We start from the raw sequence: 19,325 nt of genomic DNA, 5'->3' as shown, positions 1-19,325 counted from the left end.
ATTGTCTGTCTTCTCTATGAACAGGGTGTCCTGTGCTCAGACCTGAGCTGATCTACCATTTGGAACAGTGGAAGGTGCTCCAAACAGTGAAGAAAGATCCCCAGAATACCAGTCTGGGTAGGCACCAAATGTGGGCAAGTGGGAGATCCCCAAGGCTTGAGTGAGTACCTACTGAGACTCTGTTGGGAAGCGGCTCTGGAGTTCACGGAGGTATGTATGCTGAGAGCTTTCTTGGGGCTTCATTTGTTTCATTTAGCTTGGCAGCCAGTCACCAGCCTTGTCACCGAGGGGAATTCCACAATCATTTTGTTTACACAGTGTTCTGAATTAAACCTCGCAGCTCTGTCAAATCCAAAAACTCTGTTCTTGGCTATTCTCTCTCATGCCTGAGTTCATGTGGATCAGGTAGTAACTCTCCCTCAGTCTTTAGTCATTCAGAACTCTAAGTCCATTCTGTCAAAGATATGGCTTTCAGATTGTCCTCGCTACCTGTTGCAGAGGAGACATGTGTAACATCTAACTTCAGCTGAAGGCATGTGTGCAGGAATCTCACAAGAGCCATTCCCTGCTGGCAGTGCTGTCCTTAACCGGAACTCCTGGAAGTCAGGGAAAGATCCTGTGGTCCAAGAAGAGGAAAATGTCTTCAAATGTAATGAATGCGGAAAGTTTTTAACAAAAAACACCTTCTTGCTGGACACCAGAGGATCCGTTTTGTAGTGAAGCCCCATGAGTGCACAAAGTGTTGTAAAACATTTATTATGAGTACACGCCTCCGTCAACACCACGTGGTCCACACAGGGGAGAGGCCCTATGAGTGCATGGAGTGTGGGAAAGTTGTTCAACCGCACATCCTACCTGCACAGCACCAGCCAATCCACAGTGGAGAGAGCCTTACAAGTGCATGGAATATGGAAAGGCCTTCACTTATCGCTCCAATTATGTCTGATATAAGAGAAGATAACACTGGAGAAAAACCCTTTGTCTGCAAAGAGTGTGGAAAAGCCTTTCGACATAGGCCGGGATTCCTTTGACACCAGTGGTGCACAGTGGTGAGAATCCCAATGAATGCTTTGCATGTGGCAAGGTCTTCAAGCACAGATCATACCTCATGTGGCATTAGCAGAGTCACACTGGGGAGAAGCCGTACGAGTGCAGTGAATGTGGGATAGCCTGTGAGAGCGCAGCCATCATTTACCACTACGTCATCCACACCGGGGAGAAGCCCTTTGAATGTCTTGAGTGTGGGAAAGCCTTCAACCATAGTTCATACCTCAGGAGACACCAGCGCATACACACCGGGGAGAAGCCCTGTGTGTGCACTGACTGCGGAATGGCCTTCACCCACTGATCTTTGATCTTGCTTAAGAGGGCCCACACAGGAGAAAAGCCTTTAGTAACCAAGCAGACCTGATCCGGCACTTCAGCATTCACACGGGGAGAAGCCTTTCGAGTGCCTAGAATGTGGAAAGGTCTTCAACCGCAGGTCAGGCCTCACAAGGCACTAGCGTGTCCACAGTGGAGAGAAGCCCTATGAGTGTGAGGAGTGTGGAAAGGCCTTCAGCCGGAGCTCTTCCCTCACACAGCGTCAGAGGATTCATACTGGGAGAAACCCCATTGATGTGGCAGGTGTGGGAGGGCCCAACACCAGTGGGCCAACCTCGGTCACCCTTTGAGAACTTCTGAATAAAGATTTTCTGAATAGAAGCCGTGAAGAAAATCTTTTGCCAGGGAACACATCTACTGTAACACCCATACCTACATACCAAAGAGAAATTCCACAAGGTTCTTTGCTGTGAGATTCCAGAGCACATCAGTAGTGATGGAGATGCATTTTAAAGACTGACTTGCCCTAAAAGCCTTACTCTACAGCTGAGAATTCCGTGAGGAGGGTAAAACCAGTGTTGATATGCCCAAAAGAAAATCTTCACTTCCTCTTTTCTTTACACTGCAAAGTAATAAAAAGTGATCTCAGAAATTTTCAATTAAAAAAAAAGTGGGGTGGAGTTCATGCAAAATTCAATCAGCCTAATCAGTGGCTGAATAAATAGCAGTACTCCTACATAAAAAAAATTTTTTTTTTTAAAAAGGTGGGGACTTAAATTAAAAGTGAACAGTTTGCCTGAGATTCTGCTCTGAAGCTCTGCACTTACCATGAATTTCTTTGTTTATTTGTGTAGGGGGATAGTATAGAGGCAAGGGCCATGACCCTTTAGGTGTCTTGTATTGCTGGTGAGTGTTGGTGTCGGGGCAAGTATGTTGAGGGGATAAGGATACTTCTGAATGGGCATACATACACCGATTAAGAATGCTCAAGGTTTTAACACCAGAGGGAGAACTTGGTGACTGAGACTATGCAGGAGGCCTGGGTTTGATCTTTGGGACCATGAGGTTCCCTAGCACTACCAGGAGTGATCCCCATGTTAGCAGGGAGTAGCCCCTGAGAAAAATCAAAAAGTGTTTAAAGGCGTAAAAGAAAACTTAATGTGGTTTTAAAGATTTGATACTCAAAACTCTTTTACAGAAAAGCAAAAATTTGAACTAGAGTAACAATTCCAAACACAAAAGTATCATTTGTTGTACTAAAACTTCAGTCCACCCCTGAACAACAAAGCAGTGCTTGTTGTAAAGTGTCCGATAGTCCTGCACTATCCAGGGGTGATCAGAGTCATTTAGTCACGTTTTGAAGAAATGAAGTGTCCGGATCACAATTTGAAGAGTTGTTTCTGCAACAGCAGCAGTAGTGGTCACAGCAATGAGTCCTGGGGAACAGCTATAGGAATCCGATGAACTTCAGGAAGCACTGGATCAGGCAGGGAGCACTGGAACAGGAGCATCACAACTTCTTTCAGGAGCTCTTCAGCAGGGGAATGCAGTCTTTCTCTGGTTAGGTTACTGGTAGTCATAGATGTGCAACCTAGCTTATATTTGGAAAAAACACTTTTTAAAAAGTTATCAGAGGCTTTGAGCATTGGGGTTTGGTACATCTCCATGCCTGGGGGTAGAGAAAGAGACAGGGAACTTCGACATAGTTATCCTAGAGAGAAATGAAAAGGTGTTCCCATTAAAAGTCATTTCTTCCTCCTTTGAGAGCTGAGACACCTGTGAATTCCAAGGAGAGTATAAAAAAGGTAAAGAATTGTTAATCCAAAATACAGGGTCCTGGAGTTGCCCATAACCTGTAAAAGAAGGGTATAAGTAATGCTCTTAATGTGACCTCATGATATGTTAGAGGCCTTTGCTGCAGCCTTCCGATGCTTGCTCCTCTGATTTCCTTGTGGCTTCCAGCTGAAATCAGCATCGCGATGGCTTGGGGCTGGAATTTGGAGGGTTGTAAGACTGCAAAGATCTGAAAGTTAAAGCAGGTGGATGATTTTGGCTCCTGACGAAATGCATCAGGACCCAAAGTTTCTTGGTGGCATTATCTGTTGAAAGAAAAATACAGCCTTTTCCTTGAATGAGATATCTCCCTGCTACCCAGTCTTTGTCAATTTTAATCCAAATAGGAGAATTAATAATTCTCTGAGCCTGTGCATCTTCCTGAAAATGCTTTTCAGCTGCTCTATATAATTCCCCTTGAGGTAAATTCAAAAATTGTAAAAAGAACAATGTCAAGGACACGGAGTCAAACAGGGCATACCTCTTTGTTTTTTTTTAAACTATGCCCAATTCATAGGTCCGGGAAAACCAGAATGAGATGATATCAGTAATAAAAACAGGTTCAGAGCGCTTTTGTAAAAGAGCCTGTTGCAGCTGAAGCAGTTGTTGAGCTATATAGCATTTGATGTACTTAGAAACACAGTTACAATACCAGGGAAGAGACCAACAACATAAACTGAATCTGAGATGATATTAACAGGCCCTGGCACATGGGTAAGTGAAGAAACTAATGTGGCGAGTTATGGCCCTCATTGGAAGCTCTTTCCTGATATCAGAAATAACCTTCATAACCTGGTGACAATGCCTTCTGTCCCTCACCAGACTCAGCGTCTGTAATGGCTGAGTGGGTGAGTGCCCAGGAATGAGGTGTCTCTGTGCCTCCTGGGTCAATAAGTAATGGCCGAGTGGGAGAATAGCCATGTATCCACTGCCCCTGAAGCTGCTTTCCCAGAGGTGGCATCTCATGAACTAGAAGTGGAAGTTAATTTCCCCAAAAATTAAACTGTAGATGTGTAAACTCAAAAAAGACAGCAGCAGCGGTCTATCTCTCCCGCCACCCACGTTCTGTGGTCTCACGCCGCTTCCCCCACCCCGGGGAGGTCGATGGCAATGGGCAGGCGAAGGAAGGAAATGAGGGCCTGGCTGGTTGGTCTTAGTTGCAGTTTATTCCATTCCCATCTCCATTTCCCTCTGATTCTCTTCCTCCTTCTTCCTCCCCCATGTTACTTCATTCTTCTTGATCCCCCTTCATTCTCCTCGCTCTGGAATCTGGATCCCCTTTCTCCTCCTTCTGGAGTCTAGATCCTGATCCCCATGCCCTTTTTCTCTTGTTCTGGAGTCTGGATTCTGAATCCCCAGCCCATTCTTACAGTCTAGTTAAATCCCAAAGCATGAGGGGTTGGGATAACAATTGCACATAAGTGTGGTCACAATCAATAGGGGTTAAGTTCTTTCCCTCGGGGAAAGCTGCTTCTAGGACAGATACTCTCAGCAGGAAGACCCACGCTAGAATGAAATCCCCAGGGTGTGTTTCTCCTCTCCTTACCCAACAAACATATAAGCATACATAATATAAATCATTTTGTATGGATACAGTAAGAAATATATAAGCTTATAGAATTGCTCTCCTAAGGCCATCTCAATCTTAGACTACAGTGCTCAGGCCAAATAGTCTTTCCTATCCCTAGCAGGGTCCTAGTCGCATCGTTGCTTTTGGATCATGAAAGCATTTGTCTATGATCAAACTCTTATAGTTAAGAATCATGGCTCTTTGGCCTGGCCCATTTCGATGCCAGGGTAGCTCACCACTTGTCCTGGGTCCATTCAGTCCCTCGTCAGGACCCTGCTTTTGGGGTGCTAGGAACTAAGGGCAACTGAGGCATAAGTCGAGAAAGCAGATGCCCGAAAGTGAATAATATTCAAAGCCAATTAAATCCTAAGTTACAAAGCATAATATTAATGGTCTTCCTGTATCTATACAAAAAGGACATTGCTTTAAATTAAACTATTCAAAAGACATAAGGAGAGGAGAAAGGCAATATTAACTTACAATACATTTTCAGTGTCCTAGAAGGATCTGACCTTACAAATTAACAGAGTCTGATTAGGGGTGGTGGGTGTAACTGTCTAGTTACTGGCAGGTCCAGTCCCAAACCGTGCAGGCTTGGAGATCTCAGCCCTGGGTCTCATACACCTGGGTTCCTCTGCCAGTTCTTTTATGCGTGTAACTCCAACAATGGCCAGGATCCAGAAATTATCACACTCAGCTCCCGGAAGCGCGCGCCACGGCCGCGCGACATCTTATCATCTCATTCCTACTTTGGACAAACTGGCAGGCTACCAAATGTAACCTACCCACACGGCAGAGTCTGGCAAACTCCCCGTGGTATACCCAATATGCCAAATACCAGTAACAATGATAGGTCTCATTCTCCTAACCCTGAAAAAGCCTTGAATATGGCACTTTTAAAAAAAATCTCAGGGCTAGGATGAAGAAGACGTTACTGGCACCTGCTCGAGGCAATCGACGAACAACAGGGTGGTCGTGATCGTGATCATCGTGATTAGGGGTGAAAAGCTGATTAACTGGTTGGGGAAGAGAGCATAGAGAAGTGGTTACAGATAAACGAAGGAATGAGAATGACTCGGGAGCACTGTGATGGGTTGTAACCTGATAAACCTAAGCTCCTTGTGGCAAGGGAGAAAGGACAAAGCAATGCCATCCTACATAAATCCCAGTCTGTTTTTTAATTTCTGTATTCTTCCACCCCTCTCAGAGAGCCCGGCAAGCTCCCTGTGATGTATTCGATATGTCAAACACAATGCTACTGGGCCCGCTCGAGCAAATCCACGAACAACGGGAGGACAGTGGCAGTGACTTATACTCCACATCTGAAACTGGCTGGATAATAATCTTTCTTTTCCTGTTTAAATTGATGTAAATTTTGTATTTCCTTAAATGTTTCATGTAAATCTTCAGTTGCAAGACCGTTTTGTTGTTTGTTTTTTTGAGGGCCACACCCATTGGTACTAGGGAAGGGGGTGCTGTTTGTGGCTCAGTACTGGACAGTCACTGTGGACCCATGGGGTGCCAGGAATTGAATCGAGGGATTTGCACTTGCAAACCACATCCCTGACTCCTTTTTCTCTCTTTGATTGTGTGTGAGGTGAAAAAAATCAAGGCCAACCCTTGCATAGGTCAGTCTTTTGGTAAGTGGCGTGAGGGACATAGCACATCATGTACTTAACTCTGTAAGTCTGTAAGTGTATCTCATGATGATTCATTAAAATAAAAATTAAAAAGAAAGTTTCCCTCTAAATTTGTTGAGATTTGATTTTGCTACTAAAATGAGTTGGCTTTTGTTAAAGTCCTTATCATTTGATGTGATCATATAATTTAAATTTGAACAAATCAGCCCTTCATTATTGGAATAAACCTGCTTGGTTACACATAACTTTTTGTTGTTTCTGGGCCATACCCAGCATGCTCAGGGTTTACTCCTAGTGGAACTCGGGGGACCAAAAGGGGTTTGAGGGATCAAACCCCGGATCTGCTGTGTGCATGGCATGTACCCTATCAGTTGTATTATGGCTCTGGTCAAATAAGTATAACCTTTTATTTGGGTGGGGGAGACCTGGCAGTGTTCAGGGGTTACTTCTGGCTCTACACTCAGGAATATGCTCCTGGTGGTGCTGAGGAAACTCATGGGATGCTAAGGATTGTATCTGGGTCAGCTGTGTGCAAAACAGTTGCCTTCCCTGCTGTGCTATCGCTGCGTCCAAGGCTTGGGAATTTTACTGATTTATTTTGAAGACCCAACACTTTAGTTTTTCTCTATTACGTTTTTGTTAATTTCACTGAACGTTGTTCTCTTTGTTTCTGGGCTACGCCTGGTGGGACTCAGAGAAACTGCCCTTGACTTGATGCATGTGGAACCCTGCAGCACCAGGGATCCTGCCACAGCTTTCTTCATGCACAATGTGCTCTCCAACCTATGGGCATCCTATTCAGCTCTAATTGCTCTTGTTTTCATTCTACCCTACTTTGCTTTTGTCTGTTTTTGGTGGGACACACCTGGCATTGCTCAGGGTTTACTCCTGACTTGCTTAGGGATCATTCCTGCAGGGCTCAGGGAACCATATGGTTTGCCGGGGTGCAAACCTGAGTCACCTGCAGGCAAGAGAAGCACCCTACCCACTGTAAATTCTCTCCAGCCCTCAATCTACTTTGCTTTGATGATACTGCAATGATTTGAAACTTTTTTGATTACTTTAAAAATCCATGAATTATTTAGAAGCTTACTGTTTAATTTTTTAGTGTCGAGTATTTTCAACAAATGCTCCAGTGTTCCAACATCAGTCCCAACATTAGTATGACCTTCCCTCCACCAATGTTACTTATATCTCTGCCATCCGCCAACCTGCCCCTTAGCAGACACAACAAATTTATTTCATATTGCATGCTTCAAACCCAAAGGAATGGCATATGAAATTATCAGAAAATCAGTAAAAATCAATTCATGATGATTGACTGCCCTACGATTTTAACCTATGTAAATTCAGATACAATAATATAATATGATTCATAATACAACATGATGTTTATTAAGTTTTCAGCTGGTGTCAAAAATTTATTGCATTCAAAATTTTTTGGGGTCTGAAGCAATAGCACAGTGGGAAGGGCATTTCCCTTGCATGCGGCTGACCCGGGTTCAATTCCCAGCATCCCATATGGTCCCCTGAGCACCGCCAGGGGTAATTCCTGAGTGCAGAGTCAGAAGTAACCCCTGTGCATCACCGGGTGTGACCCCAAAAAAAAGAAAAAAATATTTTGGTACTTTCATTTGTGTGTGTGTGTGTGTGTGTGTGTGTGGTGAGTGGGGGGGGCAGGCCTGGGGTCCAGAATCCACAAGAAGAGTCATCAGTCGGTGCACTGTATCACTGTAGCACTGTTCTCCCATTGTTCATCGATTTGCTCGAGCGAGCCCAGTAACGTCTCCATTGTGACACTTGCTGTTACTGTGTTTGGTAATCTTTCCTGTCATTAATAAAACTTTAAAAAAATTTCTCAACTTGTTTATTATGGAATTTACGTGGGATAGGCAAAGCCTGCAAATGTAAAATTTAGTTAAGCATGAAGAAAATTTAAAGGGGATCTCAAAAACCCAACTATGAATAACCAGTTCATGAGCTTTAATAAAATTTTAATAAAATTAAAGGGAGAAATCTGTATAGGCCTATAAAAGTACAGTTTTATCCTAAGGGAATATTGGTTTCATATTATAAAATAGTAAATTATATGGATTGCTCAGTGTCTGCAGACTGGAGAGATAGCACAGCGGTAGGGCATTTGCCTTCCATGTGGCAGGCCCCATCGACTCAGGTTCGATTCCTCCGCCCTTCTCGGAGAGCTTGGCAAGCTACCGAGAGTATCTTGCCCGCACGGCAAAGCCTGGCAAGCTCCCCTTGACATATTTGATATGCCAAACATAGTAACAACAAGTCTCACAATAGTGATGTTACTGGGCCCGCTCGAGCAAATTGATGAACAATGGGAGGACAGTGCTACAGTGTCTGCGTTAGTAAAAGATTGGAATAAACATTTCTGGATTGTAAAAATCTCATAAGACATAAAATATAGAAGCGTTCTGAGCCAATCATATAAAAGTTATAAAGTAATTTTAGCCTACGCCCAAAGGGGCTAGTGCAGTCAATTCTAGGAATTTAGGAGGCAAAGTCTTGGCATATGTCTTGCTGGGCCAAACTGATGAAACAGGGGTGCCTCGGTCCGTTCTGGAAATGGGGGTGGGGGACAGAATGGAGCAATGGTGGGGTCCTTAGAACTAACTGGGCACAGCTGATTGTCTTGGCAAGGAGGGTCTCGGCCTACCAGGCCTGTGAAATGGGACTTGAGCTGGCATCTTATTTTTTGCCACACCTGATAATTCTCAGGGGTTGCTCCTGGCTCTGCATTCTAGAATCATTACTGGCAGTTGTGGGAAGCCAAGAGCCCTCTCATAGACTCTGGCCATGGTTCCCATGTTAGGAACTGCTTGGGAGAGATATTGGTGACAGATTCCCAGGACTTCCTGATCTCAGCGGATGCCTGATCTATAGCCACACATCAGGCTGACAGTTATCTTATCTGGCCTTAGCTATAGTAACCTCCAGGATGCAGATATACAAATGTAAAGCTCAGGATGCACCTACTTCCATAAGACCCTTTTGATGTACAAATGTTTACCTTGAATGTTAGCTCTTGTTGCTGACTTCACCATGTATGGTTATACTGCCTCTGCTCCTGACTGGGATGCCCCGGACCCTACATAAACAGCCTGTAGCCCCCAATAAAGTGCTGTCCCTTTTTCTCTCTATCTCTAAACTATACTCTGTCTCTTGTGTCTTGTGTTCATTCGGTTGGTCCTTCCCTGCACCTATGGATCCTAGGGCCACCTCCGTGGGCCAGAGAGTGGTTTGCGGGCCCTCCGCAGGCAGTGCTCTGGGGACCATATGCCATGCCAGAGATTGAACCTGGGGTTGGTTGCGTAAAAGGCGGACTCCCTACCCGCTGTACCTAAAAGGTCTGCTGAAGTGGGTCGGGGAAAGGAAGAAACAGTCCAAGAAGAGAATTAGGCTGAAATAGGGTTCATTGAGAAAGAGAGCGCTCTGGAATGGATCTGATAAGCCCCCAGAGAGGCTAATGAAGATCTCAGGCACGTGTGTTTTAGATGCATTTACAAGGAAATAAAGGAGGCCTGGGGTCTCAAGGGGTATGAGGCTAACTCGGAACCAGGTCCTGTTTTGGCCTGCTGGGGTTGGTTGGTTGGGTCCAAAGTCCTGTATACTCCTTTCTTCCATTATGAGTGCCAGGGATTCTGGCAAGCCCCGGGGTGGTGTTCCTATGAGCTGTATATGCAGATTTCAAGGTGTCCATCTCTGGGCCAACCTAATGGTACCATTGCTCTGGTACTGGGGGAGTTCACTAGACCATTTAAGTGTACTACTTAATGATTCGTTTTCTTTTCATGTTCTCTTGTTTACTGCTTGATTTTTGTGATTTTGGGGACTTTTTGTTGTTTGTTTTTGCTTTTTGTAGATTACTTCAACATAAATAATAATGAAGTTGGTTTTTTAAAAATTCTTGGTGTATATGTTTGTATATATATGCTTTGCAACTGAATTTTCTGAATGTATATTTTTTAAAAATTAGATATTTTAAATACATATTTAAAAACCTTGGCATGTGTGTGATATGTGCTTTGCAACTGAATTGTCTAAGTGCAAATTAAATTTTAAATAAGAGGGTTAATTTTAAGGAAATGAAGGGGCTGGAGCGAATAGTACAGTGGGTAGAGTGCTTGCCTTGCATGCTGCTGATGGAAAATTGATTCGAGAAAGCACTTATGTCCTCCAAGTTTGCCAGAAGCACAGAGCTAGGTCTCTGAGCACTGCAGGTTGCCCCCAAACCAAAAACAATTTTTAATTTTTGTGGCCATACCTGGTTGTACCTGACACAGTTCTTGTGGGATCATGCTGTGCCAGCGATCAATTCTAAACTTCCCGCTTCAAAGCCTGGGCTCCAGCCTATTGAGGTAACTCTTGGACTGACTGAGACACTCTTGAGAACTTGTTCGTTTTGTTTACATGTAAGTTGGGGGTAGGTTCTGCTCAGCTGAAGCCGGTAAAGGTGTAGATGATGCAGAGTGGCCCCACTTGCTCACAGCCCTTCTTGGTCCTAATTGCTACCCCCCCCATCCCCTGCCATCTCATTGGCCCCACCACTCCTGCTCCGTTATTGGCATGCCTGATACAATCCCTAACCAATAGGAACTAGTCCTGTTAGCCAGTGGGACCAGGACAAGCCCTATAAAAGGCCTTGTCACAAGTTCCTGGGGTTATCCCACTTGAAACCAGTCTGGCAGACTGAGCACCAAGTTTGGTCTCTGAGTACCCAAGAGCATAGGGTAGGGCACCGTAGGGTAAGGAAGATTGGCCTAACTGACTTTGCCCGCCCAACCCCCAAACCCTCTTTTGAGGATCACCAGTTACTGCTACTGCAGATCTAAGCACCTGGAAGGTGACTTCGCCCCAAAGTGGACATGTCTGACTGTGTGCCCAGTGAAGGTGAGAGAGTTTGGGGAAAAGGAGTGGAGAAGCATCTGTGTCCATTGTTAGTGTGGTGGGAGGTACTCGAAAGATATTGCCATTGCTCTCTTTAATGTTTTTGTTTTGCCGGAGAGACAGTACAGCAGGTAGGGTGTTTGCCTTGCATGCAACTCACCTGGGTTTGATCCCTGGCATCCCATATGGTTCCCAGAGCACCTCCAGGAGTTATTCCTGAGTGCAGAGGCAGGAGTGAGCCCTTAGCATTGCAGGGTGTTACTCAAAAAGTGAAAAAACAAAACCCTACATTTTTCATTTCTCTCTTTCTTGCCTCCGTTGTTGCCCTGAGTGGTGTTTTGGGTTTTTGTTTGGTTGGTTTTGGTTTGAGGCCACACCTGGTGATGTCCAGAGATCATTCTTGACTCTACACTCAGGAATTAATTCCTGGCGGTGTTTGGGGGCCATAGGGGGTTCTGGGCCTCAAACCTGGGTAGTCTGTGTGCCAGGCAAATGCCCTGCCCACATAGTAATATCACTGGAGCTCCTGATGGGGTTTGGACTTGGTGCACTCTTGATGGGGAGTGCTAAGAGGGCCCCAGGCTTGGTGGAGAGCGTTATGGGGGGTGTTCCGGGTTTGGTGGGGGGCCCTAAAGGATTCCAGGGCTTGATGAAAAAAGGAATGCTGGTACATTCCTGGCCTGGTCTGGGGAGCACTAAAGGGTTCCTGCATTTAGTGGGGAGCACTCAGGGGGTCCCGGAAGCTATTGCCGTGCGGCTCACCCTCAGCTTATGTGTTGGTCAAACTCTTGACCTCGTGATTCCGGACAGGCGCTCTAGGCGCCCACCCCTAACATTACTCTCCTTGTTTGCCCCTCACAGAAGCTGCTGCAGGGCCTCTGCTGCCACGCGGGCAGAGCAGGCAGCGGTGGACGTGAGTGCCTCTGGCTTTGTATCTGAAGACGCAGGGAAGTGGGACCTGGGAGGGAGCCAAAGTGGGGCACTAGTGGGCTTCTGGCACAGCCACCGAGCAGGCGCCCTGAGGGGCAGGGGTACAGGGAGGGTCTGGTGAGTCAAGAATTTTCCCCAGACTTGACCGAGATTCTTCTCCTTTCCTGTCAGGAAACCCTTCACCATCAATGACTTTGAAATTGGGCGTCCTTTGGGCAAGGGGAAATTTGGAAGTGTGTACCTGGCTCGGCTCAAGGAGAACCACTTCATTGTGGCCCTCAAAGTGCTTTTTAAGTCCCAGATTGAGAATGCGGGGATGGAGCACCAGCTGCGCCGGGAGGTTGAGATCCAGGCGCACCTGCAGTGAGTTCAGCTTCTGTCCCCTCTTGATGCTTCTCTTTTTCCTCCTGTCTCTCATGTGCGACCCAGCACTGCCCCCAATAGGCGCCCATCTTTTGTTGGGGGAAGGGCACACGCAGCAGTGCTCAGGGCTCACTTCTGATGGGATTTGGGGGACTTTTTGTGGTGCCGGATTGAACCTGGGTCGGCTCTGTGCAAGGCGAGTACCTTTACCCCAATAAATGCTTTCTCTCGGGTTTTGGCCTTCTTCCATCTCTGTTCTTCTCTACACCTGGGGAAGCTCACCCATGTGTGAGAGCTGAACTGTGCCCTGTCCCCTCTTTCACCCTCCTAGATGAAACTCTGGCTCCTCTGGTACTGGTCACTCAGGACTTGATTCTTGGGGAATTTGGGAGGAAGGGTGCCCTCCTTGGGGGGCACTCGGGGCTTATCTTGGCTCTGTGCGAGGCACGTGCCATGTCCATTGTCCTGTCACTCAAGGCGGATTCTTGACCCTCTTTCATCCTTTGGCCAGACATCCGAATATCCTCCGCCTGTACAATTACTTCCACGACAGACGCCGCATCTACCTCATTCTTGAGTATGCGCCAAAGGGTGAGCTCTACAAGGAGCTGCAGAAGATTAAGAGGTTCGATGAGCAGAGCACAGCTACGGTGAATAGGAATTGCGGGTCCTGGGACCCTAAGTTTATTTGGGGCCAGTGAGAGATTACTCTTTAAGGCTTTCAGAGTATTCAGTTCCTGCTGCTGTGGAGAGGAACCCAGGGCAATAGCTAGTAGTGCAAGGATGGGGACCCATTTCTTCTCCCCCTCCTTTTTTTTTCTTTTTGGGTTACACCTAGTGATGCTTAGGGGTTACTCCTGCTCTGCACTCAGGGATTACTCCTGGCGGTGTTGGGGGACCATATGGGGTACTGGGAATTGAACCCAGGTCGTCTCTGTGGCAGGCAAACGCCCTACCTGCTGTACTATCACTCCGCCCCCCCCCCTTTTTTTTTAAAGGAACATCACATTCCAATATACTTAGACCAAAAATCATAGGAAGAGCAAAGGAAACATTTTCAGACATTTGCCTATGTATGCTGATCTAACCAGGGCAAACTTGATATATCAAAGGGGACTAGTGACTGCTGGTGCAAAAGTCTCTAAAGTGAATTTATCTAAAAGGAATTCACTGGGAGAGGTGCAAAGAAAAGAGTTTTCTCTGTGGTGCTGCTCTACGAGAGATAAAGTTCCCTAACCCACCTGTCCAGCCCCCCTCTTTGGTCTTTAACTAATCATTTCAATTAATTCTATTTCCTTAACTTGGTGCATGTCCAACACTCCAGGGTGCTTTTGAGTTTGTTTCTGAAATCTATATATTTTGTATTGACCACAAATCCTCCCAATTTTATCTTTCAATACCTTTGCCTAGAATTTGCTGGATTTAGTTCTCCTTTGCTCGGTGGATGCCATGTGGCCAGGTCTCACACACACCTGCACAGCACAGAAGTGCTCTGAAGCACATTCTGGCTGCTTTGTGGTGTAGCTCTTTTGGTTGCTGCACTAGAACATCCTTTTAGAGGTGCTCAGTGCATGGGGCAGCAGCAGGAATCAAACTTGCTGCATCAAACTTGTCAGGCATATACTTAAGCCACTGACTTGTGTCCTAGGCACCTGCCCTACACCCCATGAGGAAGGATAGAAGTTTGGGTTCTTTGGTTCTAATTCATAGAACCAAACGTGTCTTTTGCAAAGAGCATTGACAATTTCTGAAGGAGTCCACTGGAAAAATGAGTGGGACAGCTTAGAAACAGGAAATGAGATTTGTGGCAGACTCCGTTTGGAAAACTAGATTGATAATTGTTCTGGCGCAATGGTCAGATCAGCTTAATCTGTTAGAAAGATCTTCCAAATTTCTTCCTGTTTTTCCCTGATATTCAGCCGCTGACTTAGCTGAGCGAAACAGGCATAAACTCCACATTACTTTTTTAAACAAATTTTTTAATTTTTTCTTTTTTTGTGAAAAACATGACTATATTTTAAAAATTTTTTTTAGTTTTTATTAGACATCTTGAGGTACAGTTGTAGACTTACAAATTTTTGTGCTTGCGTTTCAATTATACAATGATCAAATACCCATCCCTCCACCAGTGCCCATTTCCCACCACCACGGATCCCAGTATCCCTCCCACCCCCCATCCCACCCTGCCCCTGTGGCAGGGCATTCCCTTTTGTTCTCTCTCTTCTCTTGGGTGTTATGGTTTGCAAAAGAGGCATTGAGTGGCAATCAAATTTTTAAATTTTATTTTCATAAAATAGTTGTTCACAATAATTGTTTGCATTCAACATTTCATCACCAATCCTACCACCATTACACCTTCCCACCACTATTATTTCAAATTTCCCCATCACCACCCAAGCATGCCCCATAGGCAGATGCTAAATAATTTATTTTGTACTGCTTGTTATGAATAGTATGAGATGTCATGCTGCTGCAAAAGCGGCCGCGTGCTCCTGGAATTCTAAATTTTTTTAAATACTGGGTCCAGAGGCATCTCTGCTGCATGCTGTTTTCTTCCAAGATGCATTTGTGAGTCTAAAACATCGCTGTTAATACGCTTAAATGGCGCCCAGAGGCAGCTCTTGGGCATAACTGCCCGGGAACCAGAGGGGTCGGGAGATGGGGGGAAGTCACCCCTCCCCAACTCCATGGGGCCTGGAGTTTTTTCAGCGGATTTGTTCTCATGCGTGGGAGTCTCGGGACAAGCCTGTGAAGATCAGCCATGAGCATGGTGGCAAATGGGTTCTGGAGATTTGTGGCTGCCAGGGTTCATTTGGGGTAAATGGACACACCTGCCACCACCCCAGTGAAATCAGCCTGGCACGGGGTGAGGAGACATCTCTGTGGCCACACAGAGACTCACAAGCTGCTCTCTCTGCTTGTGAGTCTCTGAGTCATGGCCATTTATATGCTTAAATGGCCTGATTTTGATCTTGTTCAGGATTTATGTATGTGCCTCTGAAGTAAGGCCGATAAAGGAGTTTGTGTAGCTGAGCCGGATGTGGTTTGTGGGCATGACTCCCACATACCTAACTTTTGGCCATTTAATTTCTCAGGAAACTTGATCCCAAGTTGTTAGAGTCCAGCAGCACAGCGGCAATTTTGGGGTATCAGGAAACCTGAGGGCACCATCAGACTGCTGATGCACTCGCCCAGCAGGTACAGGCTGACCTGCTGGACAGCACCATACCCCCTTCCTCTGGTTTTTTATATCATTTCTTCCAGTTCCCTTGGGCTTTGTAGGTCCTGGTAGCGTGTCCCCTTCGATACCACATACACTGGAGGGGAAGTCTCCACCTACCAATTCTGTAGGTAAGGGGCTGGGTGATAGTACAGCAGGTAGGGCATTTGTCTTGTATGTAGCTGATCCAGGTTTGATCCCTGGCACCTCATATGGTCACCCTAGCCCACTAGGAGTGATCCCTGAGTGCAGAGCCAGAAGCAAGTCCTGAGCACCACTAGGCACGACCTTAAAACCAACAAAAATAAGAATTGGCAACTGGAAAAGATTCTACCACAAAAGAAGTAAATAAAATTCTACCACAATATAAAATTCATGGTGTTGAGGGCTGGAGAAAGTAAGTACAGAGGTTAAGTCAATTGCCTTGCCTTCTGCAGTTCCCAGTTTGAATTCCAGCTCGTCATAGAGTTCCTCAAGCATCAACAGGAGTAAGCCATGAACATAGCCAGGAGTGACTGCCCCCTCCCCAATACCAAAACAATCAAAATCAAGTGAAATTCATGATTTACATTCGGCCTCAGCTGGTAGTTGTGGCAGGCTTCCTTTCAACTGCATTTTCCTTGCTCACCAGATCATGCAGGAGTTGGCAGATGCCCTGACATACTGTCATGAGAATAAGGTCATTCACAGGGATATCAAGCCAGAGAACCTGCTTCTGGGTCTCATGGGAGAGGTGAAGATCGCAGACTTTGGCTGGTCTGTGCACACCCCTTCTTTGAGGTAGGTTGGTGGATCACAGGGCTTGGGTGTTGGTTGGATGATTCAACTGTTCTATTTTACATCTAACATTCATACACTAACTCAGGTGTGTGTTTGAATACTGCCTTTCCCCAAAGCATCTGTATGTGTTTGTAAATTTAAAGAATATGGCCCACAGGCCACGGATACAACTCCCTGGTAAAGCACACGTCTTGGGGGTCAAAGTGATATTACAGTGGGTAAGGTGATTGCCTTGTACATGTCTGACCTGGGTTTGATCTGGGCATTTTATATGGTCCCCCCAAGCATACAGCCATGAGTGATTCCTGAGCACAGCCAGGAGTGAGCCCTGAGGACCGCTGGGTGTAGTCCAAACACAAAAACCAAAAACCACATACCTTTCAAGTATGAGACCAAGGTTCTATTCCCTAGTACTATCCCAAAATAGGAAATACAAAAAAGATGGTTGTTATAATCTTTTTTAAACAATATCTCAACATAATTTTATCAATAAATTTCCATGAAAATAAATTACGAGGGGCTGGACAATAGTACAGTGGGTAGGCATTTTCCTTGCATGCAGCCAATTGGGTTCAATCCCTGGCTTCCCGTATAGTTTCCTGAGGACTGCCAGGAATAATTCCTGAGCATCGCCAGGTGTAGCCCAAAAATAAATATGAAAATTAAAACAACAAAAAATTATTGCTCAGTAATTCCGGAAATATATTTTACTTGTCAGTAAACTGAAAAATATCACTCATTTATTTGGTTCAGATTGAGGCATCCTCAGGATGTTCCAAATCTTGTTTCATGCCAGAATATTGTTTGTTTCCTGAGTGCATGGGATCCCCACAGTGGAACTGAACCACCAGGACGTACCAAGGTCCCAGGGCTGGGACCCAGGATTCCTATGGACTGTCTTTCCTGCGCCATTGCGCACTGTCGTGTGTGTGTGTGTGTGTGTGTGTGTGTTTACCAGTGATTTAACCCAGGCTTCACACAGGAAGGGCAAGCACTGCATCCCCATCCACTGGGGACACTCGTTTCCAAACATTCCACAATCCATGTGAGCTGAATAATTTTATGAGTAATTCCAAGAAAAATTTGTGGGTTCCAGTACTTGCTTTCTCTAAATGTTGATCCATTGGTAGAACACACCATCTCCAAACTCCTCTCTAGGACATTGCCAGGGATTTTCTAGGGGATCCCATCTCACTGGAAATTGGGCAAGATTTTCCTTAATCCAGACCTCTGTGCACTGCTCCCTCCCCGATTTCCTCTAGGAGAAACACAATGTGCGGGACCCTGGATTATTTGCCTCCGGAAATGATCGAGGGGAGGACATACAATGAGAAAGTCGATCTGTGGTGTGTGGGTGTGCTGTGCTATGAGCTGCTGGTGGGGAGTCCACCCTTTGAAAGTGCTTCCTACAATGAGACATATAGACGCATTCTTAAGGTGGGTTCACACTGGGTGCTCCTGGAGCCAAGTGTTTGCTAGGTCAGTGGCTTCTCAGGGACCCCCCCCCCCCAAAAGCTAGTTCCAGAATCCAGAAAAGCACATTAAGGGATTTGGGGAGATACTTGCCTTGTGCGTGATTGAGCCTAGTTGAATCCCCGCATACTGCATATGGTTATTTGCCTGTAGAGAGTGATCCCTGAGCTCTACAGAGTGTGACCCCCAAACCAATGAATTAGAAAAAGATAAGCCAACTCAGGGAATGAGTATAACTTGGACAATGGAGTGAACCAGCCTTCTCTCCTCTCCCGGCATTATCAGGTGGATATTCGGTTCCCCCAGTCCATCCCTGCAGGTGCCAGAGATCTGATAACCAGACTGCTCAGACTCCAGCCCTCAGAGCGCCTGCCCCTGTCTGGCATCCTGGAGCACCCCTGGGTCAAGGCAAACTCTAAGAGGGTGCTGCCTCCATCCTCACAGCTGACTTCCTGAGCACCAGCAGCATAAGAGTGCAAGAGCACTGTGCTCTGTGTGTTTGTTTTCAAGATATGTTTAATAAAGGCTGAGTAGTTTTTCACCAGGTTTAGTGAGTGGGTTGGTGTGATGGACAGAAACTTTCTTTCCCTAGAAACTTCCTTGAGTGCAGTCCAGAGGGTGCCTCTTTGCTTGAAACCTTGTTCCTCCTTGGATCAGGTACCCAGGTGGTGCCTGACTCCCCAGCCATGCCAGTGATTCCTGGACTCCCCTTCTTGCTCTTCATATTGTCAGGCGTTGCCACTGGAAAGGCAAGGCTGAGCGATGTGCCACTGTGTTTGCAGTGGCAGCCGTACTGCCACCGCCCTACTGAGGGCTTCTCTTCAGACAGCAGCCGCGGGGCTGGATCGGGCTCTGCTTGTCGGTTCCTCCGTTCTGTGCCTGCTGGCTCCCCGGCATCAGGCCTGCGACCCCACGTGCACACACGAGGCTTCTAGTGCCCAGGCCTTGCCCGTGGGACCCTCGGTTTCTGTGCTATCAGGGACTTGGCGAGTGCAGCTTGCTGAACACTGCAGACCCCGCGCTGGTCTCAGCGCCTCCCTCGGGGATCAGCCTTCTCAGAGTGGCACCAATGGGAGGTGATGGCCTACCCCTAGACGCCCCAGAATACTAAGGGCCCTCGAGTATCGGCTGGGGCATTCTCCACGAGGAGAGAATCCCAAGCGGGGCTCCAGCGAGCTGGGCGGCCCCCCTGGGTCCCAAAACCGGGGTGTGCCTTTGCCTCTTCATGCGTCGGACGCGGGCCTCTCCCCGCGTGTCGCTGGCCACAGGTGCGTGCTCTGAC

The 19,325-nt window shown here is 46.4% G+C and overlaps 1 protein-coding gene across 1 annotated transcript; it reads left to right on the top strand.

Moving 5' to 3' along the window:
• The first annotated feature begins 11,255 nt into the window (after nucleotides 1-11,255).
• Nucleotides 11,256-18,552, top strand: LOC130044457 (aurora kinase C-like). The gene is made up of 6 exons (XM_056137195.1): nucleotides 11,256-11,280; nucleotides 12,139-12,190; nucleotides 12,379-12,570; nucleotides 13,082-13,220; nucleotides 16,422-16,570; nucleotides 18,329-18,552. Exons 1-6 carry the CDS (start codon nucleotides 11,256-11,258, stop codon nucleotides 18,375-18,377), a joined length of 606 nt encoding a protein of 201 aa, XP_055993170.1. The 3' UTR covers nucleotides 18,378-18,552.
• Nucleotides 18,553-19,325: the final 773 nt, after the last annotated feature.

This window comes from Sorex fumeus, unplaced genomic scaffold, assembly GCF_029834395.1.
Source record: "Sorex fumeus unplaced genomic scaffold, SorFum_2.1 ptg000122l, whole genome shotgun sequence".
In the NCBI taxonomy this organism is placed as follows: Eukaryota; Metazoa; Chordata; class Mammalia; order Eulipotyphla; family Soricidae; genus Sorex; species Sorex fumeus.
Note: the sequence above shows the minus strand (reverse complement) of the source record. Positions and strands in the feature narration are given on the sequence as shown.